The sequence below is a fragment of the Chenopodium quinoa genome, unplaced genomic scaffold, assembly GCF_001683475.1.
Source record: "Chenopodium quinoa cultivar QQ74 unplaced genomic scaffold, ASM168347v1, whole genome shotgun sequence".
Taxonomy (NCBI): Eukaryota; Viridiplantae; Streptophyta; class Magnoliopsida; order Caryophyllales; family Amaranthaceae; genus Chenopodium; species Chenopodium quinoa.
In genome coordinates, this window is record NW_018744137.1 from 1,847,662 (window position 1) to 1,859,838 (window position 12,177).

Consider the following 12,177-nt stretch of genomic DNA (forward strand, 5'->3'; position numbering starts at 1 on the left):
CATATATTTAGACAATTTAAATTAATTAACTTCAATAAATTAAGAGGTATTAGGTAAGTGGGGTAGTTGGAGTATTTACAAAATTGTTATAGAAAAATAGTGAGTTTGATAGGTTATTGAAAATAAAAGTAATGAATGTGTGAGGGAAAAAAATGAAGTAATAGTGGATTCGGATAGGACTATGAGTCTATGAGATAGAGGAAAAAATCGACCGTATTAAGTAAGTTTATTTGTAACACTTAAAATAAACTGGGTATATTTTAATCAACGTAAATAATACCAACGTAGTTCGTTAAAAAAAAAAATAAATAAATAATAATAATAATTAAAGGTAGTAGTCCATATTTGATACCAGTTTAACATAAGATATCATTAGGTGTACGGTTGGACAGTTGTGTTATTATTGTCATACAAGAAGCATGAGACTTTCCAGTTGCGGAAATTTTCATTCATATAAACATATATATTTGCATGTAAACTCCATTAAAAAGTATTTGATAAAACGTGAAATAGTATATGCTTATAAGATTACGGAGTAGATTCCGGAAGAATGTTCAAATATGATTTCCCTTTAAATACTTGTCTTTCTTCCCTCCAATTCCTACACAAATCAAAATATCTCTCTTCTACTTTGGCTTCTTACTCCTCTACCAAAGGGTTAGTCATCAAAATCTCTTATTTTTTTTCTTGTTCTAGCTTTATATATAAAATATATAGTTCTAAACATAATCTTGTTATAAGTCTAATGGTTTACTCATTGTCGATTGAGCTCGAGTAATATATTATCAAACGGTCTCTTTACTCAAAGCTCAATCAATCTCTTTCGATTATAGCATTAGCATGAGTGATCATAAATAGAATTGTGAATTTTTATTATAGATAAAAACAATATAATTAACGTTGCTTTATATAGTTTCCTGATATTGTATACTAGAACTACAAATCATGCATTTCTTAAATTGTATACGAAATATATAGTCTTGTGATGTTATATAAATACGTGCTACAAAATTAATGTCATTGCATATATATAGCAACTTTAATTTAACTATGTGTTACAAACTATTACATTACATGTCACGAACCGATAATATAATTTACCTTGCAGGTCTTATACAACATAAAGTCATCTACGAGTAAGGAAACTGGAGAACAAAAAGAGACAATTTAATGGTGAAAGGACAACAACTAGAAGTGCTGAATGCACTTGATGTAGCAAAAACACAATGGTACCATTTCACTGCAATTGTGATTGCTGGTATGGGATTTTTCACAGATGCATATGATTTGTTTTGCATTTCCCTGTTGACAAAGCTTCTTGGTCGTATTTACTACGATGTACCCGGATCAAATAAGCCGGGAGCATTGCCTATCAATGTCTCAGCTGCCGTAAGTGGAGTGGCCCTCTGTGGGACACTAGCTGGCCAACTCTTCTTTGGTTGGCTCGGAGATAAGATGGGAAGGAAAAAGGTGTATGGTATGACCTTGGTTATGATGGTTGCAATGTCCATTGCCTCCGGTCTCTCCTTTGGGAGCACCGCCAAGAGTGTCATGACAACACTTTGCTTCTTTCGTTTTTGGCTTGGATTTGGTGTTGGAGGAGATTACCCTCTATCTGCCACCATCATGTCTGAGTATGCTAATAAGAAGACTCGTGGAAGTTTCATCGCCGCTGTCTTTGCTATGCAAGGTATGGGTATCTTAGCTGGTGGGATTGTTTCCTTGATTGTTTCTTCAGCATTTGAGGCCAAATTCAAGCCACCTCCTTTTAAAGTAAATGCGGTTGCCTCCCTACCACCGGAGTGTGATTACATTTGGCGTATTGTCTTGATGTTTGGTGCTATACCTGCTGCCACAACATACTATTGGCGTATGCAGATGCCTGAGACTGCTAGGTACACTGCTCTTGTGGCTAAGGATGCTAAGCAAGCTGCTTCAGATATGTCTAAAGTCCTCAAGGTTCAAATTGATGCAGAGGAGGAGAAGGTTGACCAAATAGCAAAGAGTGACAAGAATCAATTTGGTCTTTTCACAAAACAATTTGCTCGCCAATATGGAATTCGTCTACTAGGAACCACTAGCACTTGGTTCTTGCTCGACATTGCGTTTTATAGTCAAAATCTTTTCCAAAAAGATCTTTTCAGCTCCATCGGATGGATCCCACCGGCAGCAGATATGAATGCTATCAGGGAGGTGTATATGGTAGCAAGAGCTCAAACCTTGATCGCTCTTTGTGGAACTGTCCCTGGATATTGGTTCACTGTTGCTTTCATAGATGTAATTGGACGTTGGTGGATTCAGATGATGGGATTCTTTTTCATGACTGTTTTCATGTTTGCTATTGCCTTTCCCTACAAATATTGGCAGCAAAAGGAGAACCGTATTGGTTTCATTATAATGTACGGGCTCACCTTCTTCTTTGCCAACTTTGGTCCTAATGCCACCACCTTCGTGGTTCCCGCAGAAGTCTTCCCAGCTAGGTTGAGATCTACTTGCCATGGTATATCCGCAGCAACTGGAAAAGCCGGAGCCATTATAGGAGCCTTCGGATTTGTGTATGCCTCACAAGAGAAGGACCCAGCTAAGAGAGACCATGGTTATCCCGCTGGTATTGGAAAAAGCAAGTCCCTCATTGTGCTCGGTGTTATTAACTTCCTAGGTATGGTGTGCACTTTAATGGTTCCTGAGTCTAAGGGTAAGTCTCTTGAAGAATTAGCTGGTGAAGTTGAGCTTGATGAAGTTGACGACGAACGCAGGAGTTCTGCTTGATTAGTGCTTGGTTTTTTGGCGTACATACTAATCATGTGATTCATTTTGTTTTGATATTTATTTGTATTTTCTTTGTTCGCTTCATATTTTCATTGTTCGTACCCTAAGCCAATGTTGATTTTTGTAATTGGGTTCGAATATTTATTTTTTTACTTATCATGTTTTTCCTATTTATAATTTAATTTTTTGTAAAGAATTAAATTATTTGATTTGCTACTTAATGTAGCTATTGAATGCAGTGAAAATTATTTTAATATCTTTTAGTGTCTCTCTTTCATCTTACCAAATTTGGTAATTAAATTATTTGCGTCTTTTAAATGTGAATGATTAAGTTATGAAATTTGGTATTCTTATTAGTACTTTTTTTTAAACATAGTTTCATCCCCAAATTGGTCCCCTATCTATATATTAAACAGACTTGTAATCATCATTCATGAGGCTTCGCATGAAGAACCTGAAAAAAAGAAAAAGAAAAAGAAAAAAGAAAAAGAAAAACAATTGAAATTTTACACATTGAATAATATATAATCAAGACCAAAATGATAAAATGAATGAACAACCGCAAGTCCCCAACTAATAACTCAACCTATCCGGGCTTAACCACCTCGAATCGATCCTAAGGACAATCATCCTGAAGGAATGAAAAAAATTATTAGTAGAAAACCTTGGAAATATGCAAGTTTTCATTACAATTTTTTTTTTTTAGTGAAATCAAACATGCTAGTGATGCTACTAGATGATAATTATTACTTCGTATTTGGTAGCTCATTAAAGGCTCCACAACTCATTCTTAATAATACTCCAGCTCAATGAAATTCTTGTAGCATTCTTAATGACACTTCATCCCAATGAATTCATTGGTGGATCTCAAGCCAAATTAAGGCTAACTTATAAATTGTATTGTTTCGGATGATATTTTTTATTAAGGCGATCATTGATCGAATCTGCGATTTATGTAACTTGTTCTAAGATGATTTGTACTTGCGTTGGAATTTTAGATTTCCTAGGAATTATTTGTAAGTGTTGTTTGGCTATCTTTAATTAATGAAATCCTTTTAAACTTCCTCTTAACTTGTAAAAAAAAAAAAACCACATATGTTGAAAGAGGACAATAATTCACAAGAAAAAGTGAACTTGATCTTTTAAAACTTTTATCTCAAAATTTAGGTTACCATCTTGGCTTGCCTTAATTAGATCCAAGGAAAGGCAAGACAACATAAACCAAGGCAACACGAGACAAGGTAATAACAAGGTCAATGTATCTTAAGACATGATGATAAGGGTGGACCAAGGCTTGAATAAGATGGTTCTTGTCACCAAGTAGGGTACCTAAAGCCTTTTGGGAACCCTAGGAAACACATCGATGTATAACCCTGTTGACTTGTTGAGTCCAAAATTGTTCTCTAGAAGCCAAAGTTGAAGGTATAACACATAAAATATAATCAATTTTCAGGACCCTATGTCAAATATTCACAAAATCGTAGGGGGCGTAACTTTGGGGTGTCTTATTATGTTGTTTTGAACTATATATGCCCCTTAATCAGTTACATAATTATAAAGGCCCATAGTGGTCTTAAGCTAATTAATGAAAGGAGGAGTATACAAAAATAGCCATATTGACAGTTTAAAGGCAAAATGGACGATACCAGCTACTTAAATGGCCTCTTGGGAAGTCGTGGGGCAATTGTCGACCTCTTTCATTTTCAAGTTTAAAAAATAAAAAAAGTTTCATATTGAAGGCTATAATCCATGATTTTAGTTTAATTTTGAAGGTTTTGGGCTTGATGTCGAAAAATCTTTGGGATAGTTTGGGATGCATTCTAAAATCATATATTATTTTTTTGGAACTATATATGACCATTAGTTGGCCGTCATATAAACATCATGGTGGTCTTAAGTTAATTAAGAGAGCCCGGGGTGTAAGAAAGTGGCTAAATTTAATGGTCTAATAGCAGATTGAATGTTTTCAAATTACCCAAATGGACTCCTTAGGGGTCACGAGGTCTGTGGAAGAGCCACGGCCACTTTAATTTTCACGTCTTAAAAATTCCAAAAATGAAAGGTCGTAACACACTAAAGCGAACCAATTTCATAGGTTTTAATTGGGACTCGGGGCAATTCCGATTTACTGAAAACAACTTAATTGAACTGATTGGAGCTGAACTGAACTGTTTATGAGAGAAGGAAATTAGGAACTGAACTAAACTAAAATGAACCGATTGGAGCTGAACTAAACTAAAATTAAGCTGAACAGAACAGGCCTTTGATATTGAAAAATCTCGAGATTATAAGGATTGCATATTGGGGTCATACAATATTGTTTGGACCCATTTTCTTTACCACATCCAAGTTCATATAAAGTCTTATGGTGGTTTTAAGTCAATCAATGCAATGAAGGAAGGCATAAGTTGTAAATGGGTAAATACCTAGGTGGACTCTTATTGGATGTAACTTGGCCTCTTTCCGTTTTACATGTCAATGTAATAGTTTAACTTTATTTAAATATAGTAAAAAGTAAATATAAAAAATTTATTATGAAACTTTATTTAAGTACCTTTTAACACTATATATCATGACAAAGTATATATTTATTTAATTTGTAAAAAGAATTACATTTAAAGTGAATATATGAATAGTGAAAAAGTGTAACATATCTGTTATTTTAGAACAAAAGGCGTATTTACTAACTGAAACTCAATGTTTTAATTTCACAATAAATTTCTCCTCTTACCTTATTTCATTCATATGGTAATATACACACACTTTTTGCCACTAATGATGAATCGCTGACGATCGATATGAGCAAGTCATTAACTAAAACTACAAACAGAATTAGTGTTTAAGCAACTATACTGGTTCAACTAGTCTATTATAGCTAGAGGTGTCAAAATCTGACCCAATCTGGAAAATATTCAATTTGGATTTCGACTCGCATGAGCACAATTATTTAGCATGACTCGCGTTTGAAATTAAATAGACCCGACTCAGCCTCACTGAACCTAATTCAAACACTTGAATTGACACCTCTAATTACAACAAACAAAATAAATAAAAAACCCATTAACCAATACGCTACGTACAACGCAGATTGGTAGATGGTATGTAAGTCTCTCATTTTTCAATTTTTAATTTTTTTTAATTTTTTTTATGAGTAGAAGTCTCTCACTTTGTCAAAAAAAAATCCGTATTTTTTTACTCCCTCGGTTATTTTTAAATGCATCACTTGAGAATTTGCGCTATTTATATGTTACATTTGACTTAATTTTTTCACTACTATATAATTTATAAATATGGTCATGTTGCAATATATTGTTGGATTTATTACAATGTCTACTATCATAATATAATTTTGTTATAATTTTTAACTAATATCTAATTAAAGATATTAATGGTCAAAGTTGTGTCTCGACAAGTGTGAAAACTCAAGTGATGCATTAAAAAAAATAGAGGGAGTATAACGTAATTAGAGACTAGATTAGTCCCGTGCAATGCACGGATTTCTTTGAAATATAGAGTATATATTTTATGTATTCTTACGTATCAGAAAAATTATTGAGACATAACCATTAGTTGTAAATGATAATTTTATAAAATTAATTTTGAAGTAGAACAAACCAAATATGAAAATTTAAGCATATACATAAAAGTTAGATTTTTAATATACGATTTTAATTAAGCAAATAAAAAAATGATTTTAAACTTCTAATATGTAAAGGAAAATAGAAAAAATATATACATTAAAGTATTTTGTTTGATGAATCATAAGGGAAAGATGTATTAGATACCAATAGTTGGTGATAGAAGAAAAATAAATAAATTAAAGAGTATAGATAAATTGAGAGGAGAAGAAATTAAATTTGAAATCTGAAACCAAAGAAAATATAATGAGATCAGATTTTTATTTAGGCGGGAAATTTTTTCTTATAAAGCTGCCACGTGGACAATATGATATCAGCGGTTGTTCCTTTAGTTTGTTTATTTATAGATAGATAGATTGTGTGTAAGTAAATTTCTTCTAAAAATATATATATATATATATATATATAACTAATTAATGCCAACAAGTATAGATAGAATGCAACGGATTTATAGTAGATCAGATGAAGAAAGCTGTAACCCTTGCATATAGACATATAGTTGCATGTAGTAGGAACTTATCAAACATTAAGATTAAAAAATTGAGAGATATTTTCTGATGCACTGTTTTTTTACTAGTTGACTTAAAACTATAATATTAGTTTAACAACAGATACCAAAATATAATGAATTAATATATCAAATATATACATGTATGGCTGGACAGTTGGTTTCTTATTGTCATGTAAGAAACATAAGAATTTCCACTTGCGGAAATTTTCATTCATATAAACATATATATTTGCATGTAAACTTTATTAAAAACTATTTGTTAAAACGTGAAAGAGTATATGCTTATAAGATTACGGAGTAGATTCCGGAAGAATGTTTAAACGTGATTTTCCTTTAAATACTTGTGTTTTTTCCCTCCAATTTCTTCACAAATCAAATTCTCTCTTCTACTTGGGCTTCTTCCTCCTCTTCCAAAGGGTTAGTAAACAATCTTCCTCTGATAATTATTTCTCTTGTCCTAGCTTAGTGATATACTCGTATATAGTCTTGTGATGATATACATACGTGGTATATTTTGGTAAATATGTGCTACAAAATATATTAATCATAAATTACAAAATATATATATATAGTGCAATAATTTGATTATTGATTCAAGTTCAAGGTATATAATTCATCAGTATCTATCCCTAAATAATGTAATTTACCTTGCAGGTCTTGTACAGTATAAGGTCGATAACGAGTTGGAAAACTGGAGAACAAAAAGAGAGGATTTAATGGTGAAAGGACAACAACTAGAAGTGCTGAATGCACTTGATGTTGCGAAAACACAATGGTACCATTTTACAGCAATTGTGATTGCTGGTATGGGATTCTTTACAGATGCATACGATTTGTTTTGCATCTCTTTGTTGACAAAGCTTCTAGGCCGCATTTACTATGATGTACCTGGAGCAAGTAAGCCAGGAGCATTGCCTATTAATGTCTCAGCTGCTGTAAGTGGAGTTGCCCTTTGTGGGACTCTAGCTGGACAACTCTTCTTCGGCTGGCTCGGAGACAAAATGGGGAGGAAGAAGGTGTATGGTATTACATTAGTTATGATGGTTGCAATGTCCATTGCCTCTGGTCTCTCCTTTGGGAGCACCGCCAAGAGTGTCATGACAACACTTTGCTTCTTTCGTTTTTGGCTTGGATTTGGTGTTGGAGGAGATTACCCTCTATCTGCCACCATCATGTCTGAGTATGCTAATAAGAAGACTCGTGGAAGTTTCATCGCCGCTGTCTTTGCTATGCAAGGTATGGGTATCTTAGCTGGTGGGATTGTTTCCTTGATTGTTTCATCCGCATTTGAGGCCAAATTCAAGCCTCCCCCTTACAAAGTAAACGCGGTTGCCTCCCTACCACCGGAGTGTGATTACATTTGGCGTATTGTCTTGATGTTTGGAGCCATACCTGCCGCCACAACATACTATTGGCGTATGCAAATGCCTGAAACAGCTAGGTACACTGCTCTTGTGGCAAAGGATGCTAAGCAAGCTGCTTCAGACATGTCCAAAGTTCTCAAGGTTCAAATAGATGCCGAGGAGGAAAAGGTTGACAAAATAGCAAAGAGTGAGAGGAATCAATTTGGACTTTTCACAAAACAATTTGCTCGCCAATACGGTCTTCGTCTCCTAGGAACTACCAGCACGTGGTTCTTACTCGACATTGCATTTTATAGTCAAAACCTTTTCCAAAAAGATCTTTTCACCTCTATTGGGTGGATCCCACCAGCAGCAGATATGAATGCTATTAGGGAAGTGTATATGGTAGCAAGAGCTCAAACCTTGATCGCTCTTTGTGGAACTGTCCCCGGATATTGGTTTACTGTTGCTTTCATAGATATTATTGGTCGTTGGTGGATTCAGATGATGGGATTCTTTTTCATGACCGTCTTCATGTTTGCTATTGCCTTTCCTTACAAATATTGGCAACAAAAAGAGAATCGCATTGGGTTCATTATCATGTATGGGCTCACCTTCTTTTTTGCCAACTTTGGTCCTAATGCCACTACCTTTGTTGTGCCTGCTGAGGTCTTCCCAGCTAGATTGAGATCTACATGCCATGGTATATCTGCTGCAACAGGAAAAGCTGGTGCCATAATAGGTGCCTTTGGATTTGTGTACGCGTCACAAGAGAAAGATCCGGCTAAGAGAGATCATGGTTATCCCGCCGGAATTGGGAAGAGTAAGTCTCTTATCGTGCTTGGTGTCATCAACTTCTTAGGTATGGTGTGCACTCTAATGGTTCCTGAATCAAAGGGTAAGTCTCTTGAAGAATTAGCTGGGGAGGTTGAAATCGATGAAGTTGATGATGAACGCAAGGAATCTGCTTGATTTAAACTATGGTGACTTGAAGATGTTGCCTTCTGGTCAATTCCAGAATTACCAGATTTTTAAAATTATTTTTACCTCTTGTTTTTGTTATTTGTATTGAGCACCAATGATTAGTTGGGTTCAAAACCCGCTTGCCTTCATAATGTTTTTAAAATTATTTATTTTGCTACTAATTAAAAGTAGCTAATGGATATTCCAATACAAAGTACTCCATATAACTTTGTACTCCTTTTTCAAATATACTAAATATGTCTCTTTTTAATAATTCATTGTCGCACTTTTTTTTTTATATACTTTCTCTATTGTTTATTTATTTATTGCACCATTAGCGCTTTTATGTTTGTCAATGCATACTTTGGTTATTTATGTATATAGTTATAATTTTGCAAAAAATTATATAATATTTATATTTAAAAAGTAAACCTAAAAAGTCTTTATGGTGCAATAAAAGTAAAATGGAAGAAATATTTTTGTACAAGAATATCGCACTTTTATTAATAATGTCATGAACCCAATAAAGTTTAATTACTTCTCTTTTCTCACTATTATACTACTTGGTAAAAATTATTGTGACAATGTCATTCTGTTTCTTAGTCAAAAATTTTCTCACCATTTCAAAAAAAAAAAAAAAAAAAAAAAAAAAGTACTTTTTTGTTATTACTTATTACTCACCTCACCCCAATGTTGTTCAAAAGTTTACCTTTTCATACATCCCATGTTAGTTTGAACACTTTTTATTTAGAAAAGACCCTACTTTTGTAAAGAAAAAAAAAAAAAAAAGAAGAAGAAGAAAAGACCCTACTTATTTCTCAATGAATGAAAAAATTACCCCACTATCTTATGTCAAATCTACTTTTATCGATTAATAAAATAACACCTCGTCACTATTTCCCACCATATAATTGAAGATTTCAATATATTATCAACTACGTACATAAATCTTGTGCTTAGAGAATTGTTTAAACTACGAGTACATAGGATGCATGAAGGGTGTATATACTTATCGCATAAAAACGTGTGTAAATATGTGTGGTATGGAGTATTAAATTTAGAAAAAATGAGTAATTGATTTCGCATAAAGTAGTATTAAGTTTGAAATGTCTGACAAAATCACACGTCGATTGGTGTAATTAATATTAATTTTAACTTATCTAACGCCCTCAAAACGCTATTTAGCTTTTGCCCAAAACTAATACTCCTTGAATCCTTTAAGGTTCTTTAACTACATCTGAAAATAGTTTATAATTGTTCTTGTTAGGACATTTCAGATGACGTTTATCCATAATTCCATGAGAATAGATAAAGCAAAAGACTAACCAACATTATTTATGTCTTTACTAGGTATATTAAATTTGAACAAGTTTAATGGAGAAATAAAATTACTGATATGATCAAGGTCATTATATCAAAGATCAAGAAGAGGTAAATTTCAATCTAGATCAGAGATGATGGAACAAGTTTACCCTAAAATTATACAGATCAATATAGAACAATCTTTTAATTATTTGACTTATATTTATGTTTTCATTGTCATAGAAAATTTAATAAATGATTTAAATTGGTTAGCTTCATATAATGAAGAATTACGATGAGTAATTTCAAAAACATTTTATTAAGAACAATTTGTACTTAACGAATCTATACATATACGTACATTATTATTATTATTATTATTATTATTATTATTATTATTAAAAAGCGTTCCTAATACAAAATATGTGTCAAGAGGCACCCTTCATACATATTAGAAGTATGCCACATCACCATAATATGCTAGTCGAAACCTCCAAAATTTCCCAAAAAGCGTGGATATTAGCCTTCAATTTTGGAATATTTTTGACTTATTTTCACCGGGAAATAAAACTCGCTGAAATATTTACCATGGTCCCTAATACCCTCAAGGAGTCCAATTGGCTGGGAGGAACCATCCAATTTGCCTTTAAACGACCAATTTACCGGTTTACAATTTGCACCGATTTCATTAACTCAAGTTTACCACGAACATTTATGACAACATATAATGATCATATATGGATACAAACGGCATTATATGACCCCTAGATGTATCCCCTAAAATCTCAATGCTTTTCGACACCGGACCCCGAAACATTCGAAATTTCTCAAAAAGCGTGTATATTAGCCTTCAATTTTAGAACTTTTTGACTTTTTTTCGCCCGTATATAAAAATTGCCGAAATCTTTATCATGGTCCCAATAACCTCCGGGAGTCCCATTGGGTGGGTGGTGTAGGAGTTTATAGGTACGAATGCGGAAAACATGAATCATATTCATATAGCACCTAATCCCAAGATCATGCATAGCACATAAAGAATTAGAATTAATACCTTTGAAGCGTGATTCCACGTGCGATCGAACAAGAACAGGGGAGATAAAGAACCTCAAGCGTAATTCCTCTACTTGGTCCACAGGCACAGATTAAGACCTCCACTAATGCTAGTTAGTTGCAATCGAACACTTCAATTGACCTTCTATGGAGTAGAACGAGCAACGAACAAATCACGAACCACCATGAAGGGAGGGGATAGGCGTGTGGTACAGAGAGAGAGAGAGGTTTTGGATACTGGTTGCTTGGTGCACAATTAACTGTTAATTGTGTTGTCTCATACAACCCTAGGCATGGAATTTATTTATAGATCTCATATCTAAATAAGAGTCCATGACAAAGCCCAAATCCTAACTCTAATCTAACTATACTAGCCCAATCCAATTCATGATTAGTTACTTGTTCATGAGGCCCATAAATGGGCCTCTAACTTGCTTAACCCAATAACTTTGTTATGTGGCCTCATAGGATAGTGGGCTTTGGACTATTTGACTAGCCCAAAGATCAATGATCATAGTCTAGCAACAGATAATGACGACCCAAAAGAACGAACTTATTATCTCCATAATAGTGATCCTTGATATATCTAGTAATTGCACTT

At 33.6% G+C, this 12,177-nt stretch overlaps 2 protein-coding genes across 2 annotated transcripts; both read left to right on the forward strand.

The window, feature by feature from the left end:
- The first annotated feature begins 1,146 nt into the window (after positions 1-1,146).
- On the forward strand, positions 1,147-3,568 carry LOC110693130 (probable inorganic phosphate transporter 1-7). Its single transcript, XM_021870250.1, has one exon. It carries the CDS (start codon positions 1,171-1,173, stop codon positions 2,767-2,769), a length of 1,599 nt encoding a protein of 532 aa, XP_021725942.1. The 5' UTR covers positions 1,147-1,170; the 3' UTR covers positions 2,770-3,568.
- Positions 3,569-7,634: 4,066 nt separating this feature from the next.
- LOC110693080 (probable inorganic phosphate transporter 1-3) lies at positions 7,635-10,122 on the forward strand. Its single transcript, XM_021870208.1, has one exon. The coding sequence runs from the start codon at positions 7,635-7,637 to the stop codon at positions 9,231-9,233; it is 1,599 nt and encodes a 532-aa protein (XP_021725900.1). The 3' UTR covers positions 9,234-10,122.
- Positions 10,123-12,177: the final 2,055 nt, after the last annotated feature.

Coding starts and splice junctions, on each gene's coding strand:
- LOC110693080 (XM_021870208.1), top strand. CDS start 7,635: ATGGTGAAAGGACAACAACTAGAAGTGCTGAATGCACTTGATGTTGCG.
- LOC110693130 (XM_021870250.1), top strand. CDS start 1,171: ATGGTGAAAGGACAACAACTAGAAGTGCTGAATGCACTTGATGTAGCA.